Source organism: Corythoichthys intestinalis, chromosome 21 (genome assembly GCF_030265065.1).
Source record: "Corythoichthys intestinalis isolate RoL2023-P3 chromosome 21, ASM3026506v1, whole genome shotgun sequence".
NCBI classification, from domain to species: domain Eukaryota; kingdom Metazoa; phylum Chordata; class Actinopteri; order Syngnathiformes; family Syngnathidae; genus Corythoichthys; species Corythoichthys intestinalis.
Genome location: NC_080415.1, coordinates 23,204,190 through 23,225,401, shown reverse-complemented (window position 1 = coordinate 23,225,401; position 21,212 = coordinate 23,204,190). Strand labels below are relative to the sequence as shown.

General features: G+C 37.8%; 1 protein-coding gene across 1 annotated transcript in view; it reads left to right on the top strand.

Annotated features, from left to right (window-relative positions):
* Nucleotides 1–21,212, top strand: part of LOC130909777 (A disintegrin and metalloproteinase with thrombospondin motifs 3) — a 126,974-nt gene that overhangs the window by 49,568 nt on the left and 56,194 nt on the right. Inside the window, exons 5-6 of the mRNA XM_057826613.1 lie at nucleotides 8,665–8,821; nucleotides 12,840–13,036. Coding sequence (XP_057682596.1) covers nucleotides 8,665–8,821; nucleotides 12,840–13,036 — 354 coding nt within the window. The remainder of the gene's footprint in view (nucleotides 1–8,664; nucleotides 8,822–12,839; nucleotides 13,037–21,212) is intronic.

The following is a 21,212-nucleotide window of genomic DNA, read 5'->3' as shown; positions in this document are numbered from 1 at the left end:
TTTGTAGCGATTTGTAATTTCGGAATCGCTGATGAGTTTAGTTACATACGCCAAACAATAAATACAGCAGAATGCCCATTTCGCGTAATTGTGGAAGCCTGTCGACATCTTTACTCCATTTGTCTTCGGCTAGCTCGTAAAGGTCAACATTGTTCACATCCTTAAGTTTGATCACATATCTGTTCTTCGCCTTAGTAACGAGTTTGTCTCTTTATCGAACTGGCAAGTTAAAGTTTAATGTCCCGCGAGCCAGACCTGCTTCCAATATGGCTGTGTTGTTGTCAAATGTCACGTGATCCCCCATTCTGTGACGTAAACACTTGAGCCGGTGTTTTCACACACAAACCGGAACAGCGCTTGCGGCAAACACACACACGCAAAACAGATGCAGAGGGATATGATGGCAGAGCATTCAGAGGAAAATTTGTCCATTACGATGTGGAGATACAAACACTATTTCAAGTTGGTCGAAATTAAAGGAAAGAACGTGCATGTAAAGTGTAATTTATGTCCCGGGGCAAAGCTTTTGTCGACATCTGCGCTCGATTGGGTCCGATCACGTCATTTTCAAAGTATCGGAATCGGCAAAAAAATGTCGGCCATGCCTTTTTTTAATATATATATATTTTTTAATTAAATCGTTTTCTAATTGTATTTAACGTTACAGACATAATATGTTACACTCATCCAGCGTCTTTACTTTAGGCTTAAGGTAGGGTTATCAAATTTATCCCGATAACGGCGGTAATTAATTTTTTTAAAAAATGTATCACGTTAAAATATTTAACGTAATTAATGCATGAACTGCACGACCCACTCACGCATTGTCGCGCTCAATCTGTAATGGCGCTGTTTTACCTATATAGAGAGATAAAAGGCAGCGTAAAATGAGTAGAGTGAATTTTGGCAACCTTTGGAGCCTTTTTTTTAATTGGCTAAAGCCATACAATCTCTCTCCCCACAATTAGAAATATAATGGGAAGCAATGTGGGGAAGCAAGGTAGCAATTGATCTTTTTCTTAACACCTTTTGTCATTTCCCAACGCAGAGAAGATATATCAATTGGTAGCACTACGCACAGTCATGGTTCCACTTCCCATCATGCATTTGGGCATGGTTACAGTATCATTTACTGAAAGCTCAACAAATACACTAGATGGCAATATTTAGTCCCAATATACAAAGTCACAAGTCTTTCTATCCGTGGATCCCTCTCACAGAAAGAATGTTAATAATGCAAGTGCCATCTTGAGGATTTATTGTCATAATAAACAAATACAGTACTTATGTACTGTAGGTTGAATGTATATATTCGTCCGAGTTTTATTCATTTTTTTCTTAATGCTTTGCCAAAATGTATATGATCGGGGAAAATTATCGGGAATGATTGGAACTGAATCGGGAGCAAAAAAAAAGCAATCGGATCGGGAAATATCGGGATCGACAGATACTCAAACTAAAACAATCGGGATCGGATCGGGAGCAAAAAAACATGATCGGAGCAACCCTAGTGGTAAGCAATTCAAATCTGTTTATTTTTGTTGCACTTCAAGTGTAGGGTAAATCTGTTGCTGGTGAGGTGCAATTAATATTACAAGGTTCTATAACACAACTACCTGTCTGTTCTTCTCTATTCAACTGACTCGAATACTGTTCAGAAAATTTCAAATTCTTTGACATACAACTTTTTTTCTTTTTTTTTAAAGTAACGGAAATAGTTACCTTCCCTGGTAACTAGTTACTTTTACTATAGAGTATTTCAGTTACTAACTCAGTTACTTTTTGGAAGAAGTAGTGAGTAACTATAATTACTTTTTTAAAGGAATGTGCCCAACACTGTTGGCAGCTAATGACTTAATCTTGTCTACAAATTTGTCGAGAGGCTTAGACAACACCTGGGCTAGACAAGAGGCTGAGGGAAGCTGCTTGTTTGACACACAGTGAGTTAAGCAGTTTTTACATTGCCTTGTTCCAAAAAGTATAAGAAAAAAAACTGGGACTATTCCCTGCAGTTTGCCTTGTGAGTGTTTTATCCGAAATTACACACTGTAAATGTCAGCCTTCAAAGCGGTTGGTAGCAGTGTGTGGAATTTAGTGCGCGGGTGAGTCCAAGTGTGTGTGTACTCTCTCCGTTCATCCCAGACTGCACCTAATTGGTCGCATTTTTGCTTTCAAATTCGAGCCAGTACGAGTATATTTTTCATCATGGTGTTTGTTGAGGAATCCTCACACTTCTCTTATCCTCCCCCAAACCCTGACAAGCAAAGCAGACTTATGTACGTCTGCTTGTGTTTACAATCTGCTGCGCTCTCCAGATGTTGCCTCGCTTTCCATCCCACTGATGAAATGCAGAGGAAGTCTCACTTGGCATTTCCTCCAACCCAGTTTTCATCAGGCGTCTTCAGAGGAAAATATGTCTTTCTGCGGACCACTGTTCTTGCTTTGCTTTCTGGGTAAACGTTGCCTTTGGTGTGAGCGGTCGGATAGCGTAAAATAACCGAATCTTTTAATGCAGTAGCTTTTTTCTCTTTTATAATGAGTAAAGATTTGCATGTTTTTGTAAAGTTTAGACAGAAAAGCGCCAAACAGAAGGAATCTTTATATTACAAAGGGCAACACATTTTCTGTTATTTTGCGTACGTAATACAAAACTTTTCTTTGTTTTTATCTGTTTTGTCAAGTAGGGCTGCAATTAACGATTATTTTTATAATCAATTAATCGGATGATTAATTAAACAATTAATTTAGGCATGTTATAAGTAACAATGAAGACAAAATGGATGACTATTTTCTTCAAAAATAATATTTTATTACAGCTTCCTGACTTAACTGTAGTCCACAACTTTACTGTTTTAAGTATACGAAACTTGTTAAAGTTTTTAATAAGGGTTCTGAGTATAAAACATAAAACGAATTTCTCAGTACACAAATCACACAAAATTAATTCAAATTAATTTAAACAAACGAAACAACAAAATCGAATAAGGAGGAGGCAGACTGTAATGAATCAGTTTTCTTTATGAACCAGTTGTACATATCAAAGCACACTCTCTTGTATGACAATTTACAGTTTGAATGGGAGTTTGTGTTGAAAGGAGACTGTAAGCTGTTATATGAATGGGTTTATGTGTGTGATTTCTTTGTAAAAAAAAAAAAAAAAAAAAAAAGAGAGACAACTTTACTATCTAACATTAACTCAACTGCTGATTGCTGCAATAATTCGCGTAATCACAAATTAGCTCAGCGCTCAATGCTAAGTAGTAAGATCTCATCAACAAAGAATACAAACAATACAATTGGCTTTATTTATTCACCTCTGGCGGAGGCACACTGGATCTAACAGCACACACAACTCAACACAATCTAACTCTTGCATAAATATTATTAATTCAGGCACCAAACCTGAGTGTAGCAGTGAACTCTTTCTCTCTGTCTTGCCGTAATCACTCGTGCGTACGCACAGCCCCACATTATAGACAAACAATGACCCAAATGGGACTGTTCAGAGCTTCCTGCAAAAATCGATTATCAAATTCATTGTTAACTAATTTATCAATCAATTTAAATCGATTAAATCGATTAGTTGTTGAAGGCGTAATGTCAATTTTTTTCACTATAGTAACCCCATTTTCTTCAAAGATATGAAAAACTACTTAACATACGTAGTGCTGCAATGATTAATCGATTAACTCGAGTAATTCAATTAGAAAAAAAATTCTAATAACATTTTGCTGCTTCGAGTATTTGTTTAATTAAAGTAACATTGTAATGGTTTATTTTGAAAGTGTTTGCATTTAGTTTTATTGATTTGGGTGGATACACTGCCCTCTAGTGTTAACAGTGAATATAACTTTTTACATGGCTGTATCCAGCTGCTCCTTGTTAAGACCTGGGCTAAGTTTTTGTTTGAGCTGTGTTTTTTTAATTTGTTCGTAATTTAGTTTATAGGTATATTTAGCCGTTTTTTTGGGGGTTTTTTTTGTGGGAATATGTGTTTAGACCATTTGTTAAGAGCTTTGTAAGAAAATTTTCTAATAGCATTTAAGCTAGCGGGCTTTTGCTATGTAAGCTAGCCAGTTGTTCTTTTGTTTTACTTAGATTCTCATTCATTTATTTATTTATTTTTTGTATACCGTGCGTTTGAGGATCAGCTCAAGTATATCAATTTTTTGTGTTCCTTATCCGATTACTCGATTATTCAAAATAACTAGTTCATCGATTAATCGACTACTTAAATAATCGATAGCTGCAGCTCTAAACATATGTACTCGTTTTATTTTTAAAACAAAATAAAATGTTCACTGACAATCAATTCAGCCTAACATAAAATGGGAAACACCATTAGCACGCAAGTGAATAAAACCATTACATTTAAGAATCTGAAACCTGACTCTAAAACACAAACGGTGCAGCAACATATGTAGAGAGATAATATGAGTAAGAAATAGGCAATACTACAATGTTTATTTAAGACTATTACGTTTTTACGAAGAATGTGACTATTTATGTGCATGTAGTAAAGACATAGTAATGAGGTAAGCCCTGGAGAGAAAAAAACAGTTAAATTAGTTAAAAACAGCTGTCAGGACTAAACTAACAGATTTTTTTTCTCAAATCGTTGCTCAGTGTTATCTTAATACATCGCCTATTTAGACAGGTGATCCCAGTTAATACAAGATGTCCCACATTTTCCAACACGCCAAACAGGAAAAACGTGCAGCCTACTGCAAGGTCAGATTCAGGTGTGAGCACGACCATGACGTAACTATCAAGAATTTTCTCATCGCAGCTGTTCCTCCGCACCCGGAGGCTTTTCTGAAACCATTCCAAAACGACAATGCATTTTCCCATCGCGGGGCTACTTTCTCAGACAAACCCCCACCTGTGTGGGAAGCTCCAAGCATCTGGAATAGTCCGGTTTGACGTCAGCGGGTATGAATAATCGACGGGAGAGAAGACTTCTCTGGGTTGCTAGTAATGATGTGACCAGGGTCGTGCTACGTTGATCCGATGAGCTAGCAGAAAAAAGACGGCGACGGGAAATGACCGGCTTTGTCTGGAGTTTATTCCAAAGATGACTAAATAAGGTGTGGGCCACTGATGGGACCTGATTGTGTGTGAGCAGATGGAACAAGAGGGAGACAATGTCACGCAGGTCAATTGGAAAATATCTGTTTTAGTTCCCTATGCAGTTCCGATGACTACAAAGGAGTGAGAGACTTGCTGACGAATAAAAACGGTGGAAAAAAATTAGGCACTACCAGAAGTAGCTGTCGCTGGCTAAAAACAATGTAAAATGCTTTTACAAAGTCTTTTACGAGTGGTAGAAAGCACAGTATTAGCGAGATTTAGCTAAAAGTTACGAGTTTGTGAGGTTTGCTACAATACTGAAAAGAAACGCTAGGACATTGCTGAGGGAAAAGTATATGACGATTGATTTACAATAACGTACGCACGCTTGTGTGTGTAATCGAATATTTCTCAATTCCAACCCCCCCCTCCCCCCCGAAATATTTTAGGCCTTGGCAACAATTTCAACATTAAAACAGGCAATTTCTAAGGTAAAAGCAGAAACCTTCTTTAAGGACTGATCAACACTAATAATTGGTAGGGCTGTTCCGATCATGTTTTTTTGCTCCCGATCCGATCCCGATCGTTTTAGTTTGAGTATCTGCCCATTCCGATATTTCCCGATCCAATTGCATTTTTTTGTGTGCTCCCGATTCAATTCCAATCATTCCCGATAATTTTTCCGGATCATATACATTTTGGCAATGCATTAAGAAAAGAATGAATAAAACTCAGTTCAATTGCTCCAAGTATCTTTTTTAATTGTCCAACATGACATTGTTCCACTGCTTTGGATCAAAACAAAGCTTATCAGCACTGTGCCATAAAATCTGTAAGCAATAAACATGTTAAATAAACATTTTTTTTTCGGTGTAAATGGCAAAACAATTTAATTAAAAAATAGTATATATATATTAGAGATGTGTCCGATCACGTCATTTTCAAAGTATCGGAATCGGCAAAAAATTATCGGCCATGCCTTTTATATATATATATATATATATATATATATATATATATATATATTTTTTTTTTTTTTTCAATTAAATCATTTTCTAATTGTATTTAACGTTACAGACAAAATGTCTTACACTCATCCAGAGTCTTTAATTTTGGCTTAAAGTGGGGCTGTCAAATTTATCGCGTCAACAGCGGTAATAACATAAAAATTTTTAATGCAATTAACGCATGCGCTGCACTACCCACTCACGCATTGACGCGTTCAGTCTATAATGGCACCGTATTACGCATACATAGAACTAAAAGGCAACGTCAAATGAGTAGAGAGAACTTTGGCAGCCTCTGAAGCCTTTTTTTAATTGGCTAAAGCCTTACAATCCCTCTCTCAACGATCAGAAATATTGTGTAAAGCAATGTGAGGAAGAAAGGCAGTAGTTGATCTTTTTGTATATATATATATATATATATATATATATATATATATATATATATATATTAAAAAAGGCATTTCCGATATTTTTTTGCCGATTCCGATACTTTGAAAATGACGTGATCGGACCCGATCGATCGGGACATCTTTAATTATAAGCATTTTGGGGATTTCCCTTTTTTTTTCGCCTGTACGGCTTTGGCCGCGAGGGGGGTGTCCCTTGTTTCTATTTCTGAAAGGTGGCAAGCCTGACACTCCGACAACGTCTTTTACATACAGTTCATGGTGTCCAGGTGGGTATAATTCATTATTCGTAAACGTCGACTAAAACTAGACGAAATTAGTCTTAGAATAGAATAGAATAGAATAGAATAGTGAGTTTTTAGTTAAAAAAAAAAAAAAAAAAAAACGAGACAAAGACAAACACATTTTGAGATGACTAAAATATGACTAAGACCAATAAGTATTATTGCCCGCAAGACTAAGACGAAAATTAAAATGGCTTCCAAAAGCAACACTGACGGGAGTATTTTTAAGATTTTCAATCTAGAAGGCGTTTTCAAAATTTTTGCATTTTTAGCCCCCAAAACACCGTCGCCGTGTAAACAAAAGGGCTCTCTGGAATAGTTTTTGCGTTGTCACCCCCGTTGCCATGTAAACGGCCTTTAAAGGGAACCTCGGACTGAAAGACTTATAGGCTCTAATAAGCCACAATTGTTGTCTTTTACTAAAATATGTTATTAGAAACACATAAAATATTGCCATTGATTTAAAAATCTATAATATTTAGTCCATGTTATGACCTACGGAGGGCGCTATGTTTTATGCGTGCAATGGACGCTCGGGGTGATGACGTAGTTTGTCACTGTCACTAGACGAACACTACAGGTGTTCTGCAATTCCTTCTATGCGGCAAGGTGTCAAACACATGCACACATCGGTTAAAAGCGGCGAGTACTTACTATTCGTGTTTTTCATTGCCTTAAAATATATTTTGCATCTGTTTCCCTCTCATACTTTAAAAAGCATTGTGTTTTCTTGGGGTAGCTTCAAAGAAGATTGTTGATCTGTTGACCACATTAGTCACGTAGTGTATTTTCACCACCCTTCTTTGATATTTACTGCCTTTAAGTATTTTCTTAAGGCATCGTGAGTGTGTTCTGTCTGTATGCATCTAAACAAAACAAGCTAAAGGCGCAAGGTAGTACTTTGGGTGTCAAATTTGCCTCTGGTAGGACATTTCGCTGTAGCATATTTTGGCAAAACACCGTTTTTTTCCTCTTCTTGTTTCGTCTCATCCTGTCTTTCCTGTTCATTTTGCTTTTGCTGCTCGTTTTGTGATATGTCGACACTGCTGTCATGCTCATTAATGTTCCTCTCGGGTTCAAATTGAAAGGGCTGAACAGACGGCATGTTCATGTCACTAGTCATATTCTGAAAGCCCGGCAGAGTAACCCAGTGACGTCAACAACAATGGCGACCTACTAGTTAAACTAATTTTACAAATTGTATAAAAACGAAAACATCACGAGGGGTTTTAACATCAAACTATTTTAACTTATAATAACGTTTATCTTTGAAGAACTTCAAGTCTTTCTATCCCTATTAGACTTTAAAATTGGCTTTCCAAGATTACTAACATTTTCAGTTTTTTTTTTTAACCGCAGTCATTCTGTACAATATAACCAGTGGAAGAAAATTATCATTCACAGGCACATGATGTTTAACCATCACTTTAAATGACAGGACTTTAAAATTATGCTGGGTTCTTCTCTGTCTTGAGGCACACTCTTCTCAGTTGAATCAGACTCAGATTATACAGACAAAAGGCTTAACTTCTTCTTTTGTGGCTCTGATGTTAATGCGCAATCAAATTAACTACGTTAGATTATTAGTACGTTAACTTGCCCTGTAGGGATGAAAGAATATTCCAAATGTTTGTAAAATTGAAGACATTTCCATCATATTGCATCTAAAGCCCAAAAACTATAGAAATGTCCAGCTGAAGTGAGAGCAGACATTCCAAAATAACAAAGTATGTCTACCTGCGTCATCTCCCCCCCTTCGCTAACCCTCCAAACCTCCTCGACATCTTCCAGCCATTTGGCCTCTGCTCTAATTACTGGCCCTTCAAGATGGGGAGGAGGGAGAGAGTGCATTGGTTTGAAATTTGTTTTTTTACCCCTTTTTTGTTCTGTTTTCAGGCAGGCCTGATCCGCACCGACGATGGCGAGTTCTTCATCGAGCCCCTCGAGAAGGGACGACAGGATGTGGAGGACAAGGGGCGCGTGCACGTGGTGTACCGTCGTTCGGACGTCATGCGGGAAACGGGGAAGCATGGAGTGGAGCTACGTAATGAAGGTTAGGGCGGGCATGTTACAGTGCCATTGACGGCTATAGACATCCAACTTTTTTGACCTGGGAGATCCGACAGCAAATTAAAATTTGTTAGTTCACTGCCACACTCCCAGTTCAAATGGACTGGGCATCGATCGCCGTCGGTAGCAGCTATTTTAAGAGCCATGTGTCCATCAATCGGGAAAACGCTTGGAAATATTACTCTAACAAGGATTCTTACACGTAAGATGTACGAATCTTAGCAATAAAAAACTAAACTACAGTATATAAGTATATTTACTGAGGTGGGACATTAATAAGACCAAACAGTAAGGGTGTAACTAGGGTTGTTCCGATTATGTTTTTTTGCTCCCGATCCGATCCCGATCGTTTTAGTTTGAGTATCTGCTGATCCCGATATTTCCCGATCCGATTGCTTTTTTTTTTGTGCTCCCGATTCAATTCCAATCATTCCCGATAATTTTTCCCGATCATATACATTTTGGCAATGCATTAATAAAAGAATAAATAAAACTTGGACGAATATATCCATTCAACATACAGTACATAAGTACTGTATTTGTTTATTGTGACAATAAATCCTCAAGATGGCATTTACATTATTAACATTCTTTCTGTGAGAGGGATCCACGGATAGAAAGACTTGTAATTCTCAAAGGATAAACGTGACTTTGTATATTGTGACTAAATATTGCCATCTAGTGTATTTGTTGAGCTTTCAGTAAATGACACTGTAGCCATTTAACTGTTCTGCCCAAATGCATGATGGGAAGTGCAACCATGACTGTGCATAGTGGCACCAATTGATATATCTTCTCTGCGTTGGAAAATGACACATGGTGTTAAGAAGAAGATCAACTACTATCTCCCTTCCCCACATTGCTTCCCACGATAGTTCTAATTGTTGAGAGAGGGATTGTAAGGCTTTAGCCAATTAAAAAAAGGTTCCAAAGACTGCCAAAATTCAATCTACTCATCATACGCTGCCTTTTAGCTCTATATATAGGTGAAACGGCGCCATTATAGATTGAACGCGACAATGCGTGAGTGGGTCGTGCAGCGCATGCGTTAATTGCGTTAAATATTTTGACGTGATTAAATTAAAAAAACATTCATTACCGCCGTTAATGCGATAAATTTGATAGCCCTTCTCTAAGCCAAAACTGAAGACTGGATGAGTGTAAGACATTTTGTCTGTAACGTTAAATACAATTAGAAAAGTTTCCGAACGGAGGCGTACCGAACGGGTTTCTGACGTAATGTAACCCTTACTTTTCGAGGCTGTGAGTCGATCGGGTTACAGTTCCTTTGTGTAGATTAGATTTACTCCATCTTCTCTACTGTAATGAGGACCAACACGGTAGGACAGTATATAACCCAGAAACGTCAACGGCGCGACAAAGTGGCTGCCGGGAGAACGCAGTGAAACGCGGGCGTTAAAGTCAATCAGCCAATGCACACCAGTCGCAGTGCGGCCGCGTTTTAGACGCGTCCCAGAAGTATGGAGATAGAATCGTGCCAAAAGAAGTGAGGTTGTAAAATGAAAATTATCCCTGTAAAATGACCAATTTCAACTAAAAAACACTTGTATTTCCAAAATTTTGCGTTGTAAAATGAAAAAAACTCAAAGGAATAAATTGTTCTACAAGTTGTTTTTCTGTTTGCAAGTATTTTTTTTTTTTTGTTCTACAGGTGTTTTTTCCTCACCTCGGGTTAAAAATTACCAATTACAAGTGGACAAGTTTTGTGACATTCTTCTCGAGTTTTATGAGCCAAAAAAAGATACTCGTATCCTAGTTTTAAAATAAAATAAAAAAAACTTTAAAATGACTAATTTTAACTTGTAAAACAAAAAAAACAACTTGTATTTCCAAATTTTGCGTTGTGAAATAAACATGAAAAAAAACACAATGTAAAAAAAAATGTCAATAAGTGTTTTCTTTTCCGTTTACAAGTGATTTTTTTGTTCTACAGGTGTTTTTTTTTCACTTCGAGTCAAAAATGACCAATTACAAGTGCACAGGTTTTGTCACATTCTTCTCGAGTTTTATGAGCCAAAAAAAGATACTCGTAACCAGGGGTCGCGTTACCCGAATATTTTCCGTCGTTGACCGTTTTTTTAAAACGGTGACGGAAAAAACTGAAGTCCATCTGTCATTTTGACAGGTTGCAATTCACACCCCAGACCACAGGGTGGCGAGTGAGCATATTAATTAGCTATTGTCTCTCTTAATGCATGACGTCGTTGGCCTTACTCGGAAAAATGTCAAGGCAACTGAGTGTCCGAACTAAGTCGTCTGTCCGAGGCAAAGGTCCAAAACCTCATGACAGTAGCCTCTGAAGGAATCCCACTTGAGACATTTGATTATGCACAAGCGAGCACGCAATTCAAGTCCATGCACCAGGAGGAAGACTGCGTTCAGGCCACAGCAGGTGAACTGTTAATTTCATTGTTCCATATGTAGCCTACCTACTGGGGCCACAGTCAGCGGCACCGTGATTGACACATCAAGGCGAGGTTCTTATTGGTGCACCCGGTGTGCCAGCGCGTCATCCAATTGGTGGACTAGATTGCCGCCTAGTTTCCTCTTTTTCTTTGGGGGCGGAGTTGTTGTTTTGTTGGTGTTGCTGGCGGTAAGCAGAGTAAAAAGAGGGAGAAAAATACCACGACTTCCGTGTCTAATTTTTCACCGCCAAGCAAGCATTACAATATTAATTAAAAATGAATGAAAACTAAATACTATTGAATATGTCATTATTATCATTTTTAAAATTTAGGTGACAGGTCAAAATAGATTAAGACCGGATTTTTATGACCCTGTCAGTCAAAATGTCAGACAACGAAAAAGTCTAGCGCAACCTCTGCTCGTAACCTAGTTTTAAAATAAATAAAAAAAACTGTAAAATGACTAATTTTAACTTGTAAAACAAAAAAACAACAACTTATATTTCCAAATTTTGCGTCGTGAAATAAACATGAAAAAAACACAACGTAAAAAAAATTTCTACAAGTGTTTTTTTTTCCGTTTACGAGTGATTTTTTTGTTCTACAGGTGTTTTTTCTTCACTACAGGTTAAAACTGACCAATTACAAGTGCACAAGTTTTGTCACATTCTTGTCGAGTTTTATGAGCCAAAAAAGATACTCGTAACCTAGTTTTAAAATAAAAAAAATACCTTTAAAATGACTAATTTTAACTTGTTATACAAAAAAACAACAACTTGTTTCCAAATTTTGCGTTGTGAAATAAACATGAAAAAAACATAACGTAAAAAAATTTCTACAAGTGTTTTTTTTTCGTTTACAAGTGATTTTTTTGTTCTACGGGTGTTTTTTCTTTGCTACAGGTTAAAAACAACCAATTACAACCTCACGAGTTTTGTCTCCTCCTTGTCGCGTTTTCAGAGACAAAAGTCACTTGTAACCACAGACGAAAAAAACTACTTGTACATCGACATAATCTGTTGTAAAACACAAACACAAAAATATCATTCCAAGTCGTGGTCAAAAAAAGACGTTAAGTACACTTTGATCTTTGACTGGCGCTATTTTCATAATAATAACTCAAAGTCTGACATCCAGATTGATTTAAAAACGTTCTGACATACTGTATTGAAATGGATTCTATGCATCACACATTCAATCCATTTCCAACTTCAAATTAGTTTGCCAGAAATAAAAACTGTTAGCATTTTACACATGGATATCCTGTACTTTTCAATCTTGCTTTCCAATATACTGTGTCAGTATGAACATAGAAAATACAAGCAAGGTGATTTTATCTCATTACATGAAACGAAAAATGCTAACAGCTCCAGTTGCTGGCTAAATTTGTGTGAAATAAAAAGAAAAAAAACAACTGAACGAATGGTATATTACTAGAAATAACTACTAAGCAAATTAGACAGACAGCCAAGCAATTTCAATCATTATTCTGTAGTATCATCTTTCAACACATTCCACAGTGTGGTGTAAACTTGTTTGTTGCAGCAAATATTGACTTTGACCAAACTCTTGCAGTGTCAGACTTTGGAATCGCGGACCTCCCTGCAGCTGTGGACCTGCTCAAGCAGCAAGTACCAGAATCGGAACGCAAGCGTCGTCACGCCAAGGAGGAGGACTACAACATCGAGGTTCTGCTCGCCGTGGATGACTCGGTGGTGCGATTCCACGGCAAAGAGCACGTCCAGAACTACGTGCTGACCCTCATGAACATCGTAAGTCGGGGGCGTCGGGTTCCTCGGGTGTCGGGTGTCATTTTTTCCAGCAGACCTCCGCTATTTTTTCCGTACTGTTTATGGATTAAATCTTCAGCTCATTCATTACGGACTCTAGCAGCTCCTACCACCGTAATCTACTTATGTGTCCCAAATCCCTCAAGTCAGATTTTCACAGGGCGCTGGTTTCACTCGGTAACAGTTACCACCCAGAGCCCGCACGGTGGTCTGATAAGCTGCGCCGGCCCAATTAAAGAGTTGACTGGCAGGTGGGTGGGGTAACGGAGAGGAACGACAATAATTCATCCTTCTATTGTCTTGACTTTTTAATTGTCTTGCCTAATTAAAATAAAATAATTAACGACAAATGAAAATGCACTGAAGAGAAAAATGTTTATTCCTTCTTTTACATGAATAAATGCTGATGAAGTTCTGAGCAGTTTTCACTAGAAGGTTCCTCCAAAAAAAGGAAAAACAAAGAATTAAATAAAGAAAAAAGGTACACAAATGTTAAAAATGAAATTGAAAAATATTTTTAAAAATTGAAAAAAATTGGGAAAAGAAATGCTCTGTGGTATCCAATTAGGGGTGCGACAACATATCAAAATAGTTATATACAGTGGGGCAAATAAGTATTTAGTGAACCACTAATTGTGCAAGTTCTCCCACTTGAAAATATTAGCGAGGCCTGTAATTGTCAACATGGGTAAACCTCAACCATGAGAGACAGAATGTGGGGAAAAAAAAAAACAGAAAATCACATTGTTTGATTTTTAAAGAATTTATTTGTAAATCATAGTGGAAAATGAGGATTTGGTCAATACCAAAAGTTCATCTCAATACTTTGTTATGTACCCTTTGTTGGCAATAACGGAGGCCAAACGTTTTCTGTAACTCTTCACAAGCTTTTCACACATTGTTGCTGGTATTTTGGCCCATTCCTCCATGCAGATCTCCTCTAGAGCAGTGATGTTTTGGGGCTGTCGTTGGGCAACACGGACTTTCAACTCCCTCCACAGATTTTCTATGGGGTTGATGGGCCTGGACGTGTACCGGCTTCAGTAGGGGGACACGTCTGGCAGTGCAGGATTTGAGTCCCTGGCAGCACATTGTGCTACTGATAGTAGCCTTTGTTTCTGTGGTCCCAGGTCTCTGTAGGTCATTCACTAGGTCCCCCCATGTGGTTCTGGGATTTTTGCTCACCGTTCTTGTTATCATTTTGACGCCACGGGGTGAGATCTTGCATGGAGCCCCAGATCGAGGGAGATTATCAGTGGTCTCGTATGTCTTACGTGTTCTAATAATTGCTCCCACAGTTGATTTCTTTACACCAAGCATTTTACCTATTGCAGATTCAGTCTTCCCAGCCCAGTGCAGTTCTACAATTTTGTCTCGGGTGTCTTTCGACAGCTGTTTGGTCTTAGCCATAGTGGAGTTTGGGGTGTGACTGACTGAGATTGTGGAGAGGTGTCTTTTATACCGATAATGAGTTAAAACAGGTGCCATTAATACAGGTAACGAGTGGAGCCCCGTTAGACCTAGAACAATGTGATTTTCTGTTTGTTTTTTCCACATTCTGTCTCTCATGGTTGAGATTTACCCATGTTGACAATTACAGGCCTCTCTAATCTTTCAAGTAGAAGAAATTGCACAATTGGTGGTTGACTAAATACTTATTTGCCCCACAGTATCGTGACACTTTGTATCCCAAAATGCTCCTTCCAAGAATCAATATATCGTTTTACCCCTTCATACCTAAGCATGCTGCTAAAGGACATGACACGTTCACATCTCTAAACCAATACATCAAGGGCGTAGGTTTGCATAGGGACGGTAGGGACATAATACTAGCAACTCTTCAGGATGTTCAAATTGTCCCCACCAACCTTTAAGCAACCTTATATGCATTATATGTATAATGAGTTCAGTTACACAGGTAATTTAGATTGTCTTCCCATTTGTTGTAAGGATAGAATTGACCCTACCATTATTAAGTGAATTATTTTCATTATGTTCAAGCTTACATTTACCCCTTTTCACTTGCTGAATTCCCCGGTCCATTTTTTTCCCGCTCAGACACACGTTTGATTGGCTAATGACTTGATCCACCCCCGACACACACACACACACACACACACACGCTCACACTCACACAGCCCCGACAGAGATACATGTCGACAACATACCGCCTCCTGCGCCCGCTTCGAAGACGAGTGATATTAGTTTTTTTTTTGGCAAGCAGCAGCCACTGTAAGTAATTTAAAAAGACGCCAATGTTATGCAGTAGGTGTAACACACAGTTTCAGAGCTTTGCACTGGTTAATGGTCAGTTTACATTTGTGATTTCTTCACGGACTAATATTTAATCCGAATGCATACCAAATGTTCTAAAATACTGTGATATAAACATCTTTGATATGAAAGATGTTATGGAATTTATAGAATTTGATAACGTGTAAAACATGACAAGTAATGTCAGTTACTTTGCTTAGTAACTAATTACTCTTACAGTGAGGTAACTAATTCAGTCACTTTTTGGAAGAAGTAATTTATAACTTCAACCACATACGCCCTAAATCTAAAAATAACCATCCAAAAACATGTATTACACGTCGTTGTACTGTACGTTGGCGCTAAATCCTAGCTAGACAGCGAGCTAAACTGTAATCTTTCCCTTCTCTCGCTCGTGCATCACAAAACAAAAGTCAATATTAAAATCAAATACACATTTCGTCAAAGGGCAGAACTAGAGGTGCAACAATTAATCAATTAATCGACAACTAATCAATTAGCCAATTAATCGACAACTATTTTGATAACTGATTCATTGTTTAGGATCTTCCTCCCCTTAAACTTGTCTAAATTTTTGAAATGATAACATATATAAAACTCATTTGCAAATATCATCAGATTTCTTAATTATTATATAGTTTTGTTAGGTCAAAGTAGTACATGAACAAAAATCTACATTGGAAAACAACAATCCACCATTTTACTTTCTAAACTTGCTTCCTAATGAGGCTGCAACAACGAATCGATTAAATCTATTAATAGTTGCCAATGAATTTTGATAATTGATATAGTTGAAGGAACTAGTCATCCATATTGTCCTCATTGCTACTTACAACATGCCGAAAACAACTTCAAGGTAAATTGTGGAGGTAATTGGAAGAAGTGACATTTATCTGATTAATCATTGAATTAATCGTCCGATTAACTAATTCACTCCCAGCCATTTTCACCGGTGCAACCCCTTCGCTCCCGGCCATTTTACTGGATTTTGACTGATTTTGCAAAGCCCACAGAAAATTCTGGAACCCACCAAAAGAAAGATTAGACTCTCTTCTTTCAGCAGAAAAAAGTAAGCTCATATCTTTTTCCATTCTTTAGAAATCAGCATTAGAAAATAGCTTAGTCTGAGCAATTTTCCAATTTCAGATGAAAAAACAGAGAAATTGAGCTTTTTGTGAAAGCATACATTTCAAACATAACTTTAACGCAGCTGTTTTTTTGCTTTAGTTACATCCCAAACATCTGAATAATGTTTTCCTATTACAAAATAACAAACAACAAGACAAATAGAGCTTTTGATAGAAAAGTAACAATTTATTTACACATAACTAACTGAGAGATGACACTGTTGTGGTCGTGACAGCCGGGTAAACTTTTCCCTCATAGCCGCCGCCTGTCTCATAAAGACGGAATTTTTTGAGTCTCTGCGGGGTCTGCTCGGCGAGCAGCATGGACTCAATGGCATCGTCCGCTGCACTGGTGCTCCCGGTCGTTCTGCTCGGTCGTCCAGCGCCTGGCATCCCGGGCATCCTCTAGGTTGTTCTTCATTCGGTCGTCTTCCGCCGGCGCCTCGGCCGTCTGGCCCGGCCGATCGTTGCTGTTAAATCGGGTTGCGGGTCTTACCAAATGCGCTACTGCCCTCCAGTGGCCAGTTTTATTGCTTTAAAATGGATTTTCAGCATTGTGCTTTGGAGCTAAATTGAATCAGAACCCAGAGATGTCTCTTGTAAAAAAAAAAAAAAAAAAAAAAAAAAAAAAAACGTAAAAGACGTATAAATACGTCTTTGGGACACTGAAACAATTAAAAATAAAACGTATTTATACGTTTTTGGGAGAAAATGAGTTGATTATGAAAATAATTGTTAGTTGCAGCCCTAGGCAGAACAGTCATATTAATAAACTCAAGTAAAAAATAACATACTGTGAGGTACAATAAAGTACTGTTTACGTGACACAAAAAAAAAAAAAAAAAAAAAAAAAAAACCAGCAACAAATGACTGGTGAAAATGGCGGACGAGACTCCTGCGTTGTAAAGTCGAAATCACGTAAGTTGGGTATATTATATATATATATATATATATATATATATCATATATCATATATATATCATATATATATATATATATATATATATATATATATATATATATATATATATATATATATATATATATATATATATATATGTATATATTTAAATGCTGAAAAATTACTGTCCAAAACTGCAAATATGCGTGGGTCCACTGTACATAAAACTTCCAAAATGTAGTCATTTCTCTTCCACAAACTTCTCCAATCTCAAAAACTGTGCTGATCTCATATCCAAAACAACGCAACACCGTCATGTAGCGCGGTGTTTTTCAACCGGTGTGGCGCGGCACAGTAGTGTGCCATGAGAGACCGTCAAGTGTGCCGCGAGAAATGATCCAATGCCGCGAGAAAAGATCCAATATCGCATCTTTTTTAACGTCGTCAGGCGGAGTTGCAGTTGAAAGGAAAAAGTAGGTAGAAGATTGCAGTCATGTGCAGATAAGCGTGGTATTGCTCGTGTCACATTCAAGAACTGCTCGAAATTCTAGCCTTCAGCCACCTTGCTGTCTGTGACAATGTGGACCCCAGCTTGTCAACTGTACATCATTTGATTAGAATCGTCAAGTGTCGATATACACGGTAATTTCCTTTCAGTTTTATCCATATGTGATGACCATTAAATCCTCCTTGTGTTTTATTCCAACAAATTGTCGAGGACAGCAAGGTGGCTGATGGCTAAAATCCTAGCAGTTCTTGAATGCGACACAAGCAGCTACCAACAGCGCCAGGGTAACCAACAAGCTTAAACATCATTACCAAACGAAACCCCCATCTCTCAAAACAAGTCGATGGACTACTTTGTTCGCCTTCGTGAAAACACAGAAAAACTGGCTACTTTTGTTTTAGAAAAACTACAAAGGTACTGTATATGAGAAAGCCCTCAAAGCCAGTTACCTTGTTGCTGAACTTGTTGCTAAATCCAAAAAGTCCCACACTGTGGCAGAGACATTACTACTACCTGCCTGTAAAACGTGGTCGGCCCTGATGCGGTTCGAGACATTGCTAAAATCCCCGTCTGATAATTCTGAGCTTTTCAAGCCTAACTGCTATTGAAAAATAAAAACAGAGAGACTGATAAATGTTGAAAAGATTCATCTAAACAGGCTCAAGTTTCACACTGAGTAAGTATAAATATTGAGAAATTATTTTATAATTAAATTCATTGTACAGAAAGTAATTTTGGAACATTTTTGGTTTGTGGTGTGCTGCGAGATCTTTTCCAATGTAAAAACGTGCCGTAACGCAGAAAAGGTTGAAAAACACTGATATAGAGGGATTTCTTTGTATGAAGGTTTTTTCCCAATCTGAATCGTCTAGATAAACTTGGCTATCACCCCTTCCACGCTAATATATTCAGCAGTGGGTCACGGCTATCCAATCTACACGTTTGAACTTGGGTTTTCTTGAAGAAGCACACGCAACAGTTTGCAAGTAAGCCAGAAAAAGTCGTGCCCACACAAATCCCCCATCCTTCTGGTTGGCCGCAGAGTACGTTGTACCACCTGGAGGAATTCTCCCCTGAGGGATTGATTACTGAACATCCTGTCTGCGCGAGGCCAAGGTGGCCGTCGAGGTTGCCTGACTGCACAATGGCCGCGTTGTTCCATCTGCGGGCAGGCCGAGATGCGATGCTGCGTACTCGTGCCTCGGGTCAACAGCTGCTTCTCTCATTTGTAGTTGAATTTGTGTGTTTGTACATGTGTGTTCCTCCTGGCTTTGCAATTATGGCCCCCGAGGACTTATCATGAACTTGCATCCTGTAAGGGGGGGGGGGGACGATATGCAACTGAAGCATTCCGTATTGGAGTGGTTGCTTAACTTACTGGATGCCATTGACGACAACAGTCGTCCAATTCATTTCAACTGGATTATTCGCTGTTCAGCTCTCGTTGTTCAAACTGATTGGACGTCTATCATCGTCAATGGCTGCCACTGAGTTACGTTTTCACATCAATTACCATTTTAAAAATACTTGGCTCCAATAGTGCCACAATCATTACCGACATGAAAAAAATAATAAGTGTTTCTCAAAACCTTTATGCATTTGTAAAAGTAAAGATTAGGCTGTCAGTCACCTGATTTCGAGGATCTGCTGATATCAAGTCCTGATCTGATCATAAGCCAATGTATTCAGAGGAAAACACCCCACATCTCTTTCCTGCACATATTATATATATATATATATATATATATATATATATATATATATAAGTATATTAGGGCTGTCAAACGATTAAATCAATTTAATCGAGTTAAACACAGCTTAAAAATTAATTAATCGTAATTAATCGCAATTCAAACCATCTCTTAAATATGCCATATTTTTCTGTAAATTATTGTTGGAATGGAAATATAAGTAAAGTAGTGATTGAAAATACACCACAAGGTGTCAATAGCAAGTTTTAAATTAATTACAGATCTAGCCAAGTCAAAGTCCTGAGTAAGTTTGATGTGTATTTTGCATAACTATTTTGATTGGGAATGCCAGTTCCCTTTGCCTTGAGCGCTTTTCTTTTTGTGAACATTACTTTTTTTTAGAGATGAGAATATTATTTTTGCTCTGCTTTCACTAAATGATACTGTAGCGACTTAACTGCTCTGCCCAAATGAATGCTGGGAAGTTGTGCAACCATGATTGTTAGTAGTGGCTGCAAACAGTATACAGAACGGTCTGCGTTGTGTTCAACGTAGCGTGATAGGAAAAAGATTGGCTCCCACTTTGCCCAAATACATGCTGGGAAATTGTGCAACTATGAATGTCAGTAGTGGCTGCAAATGGTATACAATATGGTCTGCATTATGTTCAATTAAGCGTGTTAAGAAAAAGATTGTCTCCCGCTCTGCCCAAATACACGATGGGAAGTTAGGCAACAATGACTGTCAGTGGTGGCTGCAAATGTTATACAGTATGTTCTGCGTGGTGTTCAATTAAGCGTGTTAAGAAAAAGGTGGTCTGATTGTCAATGAACGCCTGTGTCCACTCGCTTTTCTCTGAACAGACTTCAAGGAGTGGTCGAGATGTTGTTTTTCATATTTTTACCCTTTTAAACGTTTTTTTTAAAACGTTTTTTGTTCTTTGTTTGGATCGATTATTTATCATCTAAAATATTGCGGAAAATGCGACAGTAAAGAAAAAAATACAATTAAGCGATAGTTATGAGGTAGATATCTGTGACTTTTTTACGGACACCATTTTTTTCATTGTGATGTAATTTGTTTAAAAGTTTAAAATATACGAGTGGATAATTTTTTTGTCTTTTTTTTTTTAACTAAATATTAGACATTGATTAATGATTCTAAGCTAAAAATGACAGACATTTCGAATAATAAATACGATTACTTACCTTCTTTTTATGGCTAGGTTGAAACAAAAGCTGTTGCGCAACGTCTGTAAACGGGGGTTTCCAGGGTAAAAGGGACAAATTAGAAATAGTTCGGGGGCTTAATGTGCCATGAATCTGCTATGGCAGCATATAGACAGATTGTTCTATCAAACACAACCGTTCTTTTGGCTTAAAATACAGCAGTTTATTTTAAAGAGGGGTGCAAGAGCAGAAACTGCTTTTTCAGCCTCGTCTGTAACTTTTCCGCCATTGATTGATTAGATTTATTATAAAGCACACATATTTTGTTTCTGTTGGCCCTAAAGCTCAATTTTGAGCTGCTGAAAATGACACAATCGGGCTCCATATCCAATCACGTGGTTGGATCGGGACATCCCCAGTGAGGATTTCTGGTTAGTTACACTGGTGGAATATACTGTATGCGGATGTTTACGCCTGTCGAAATGTCA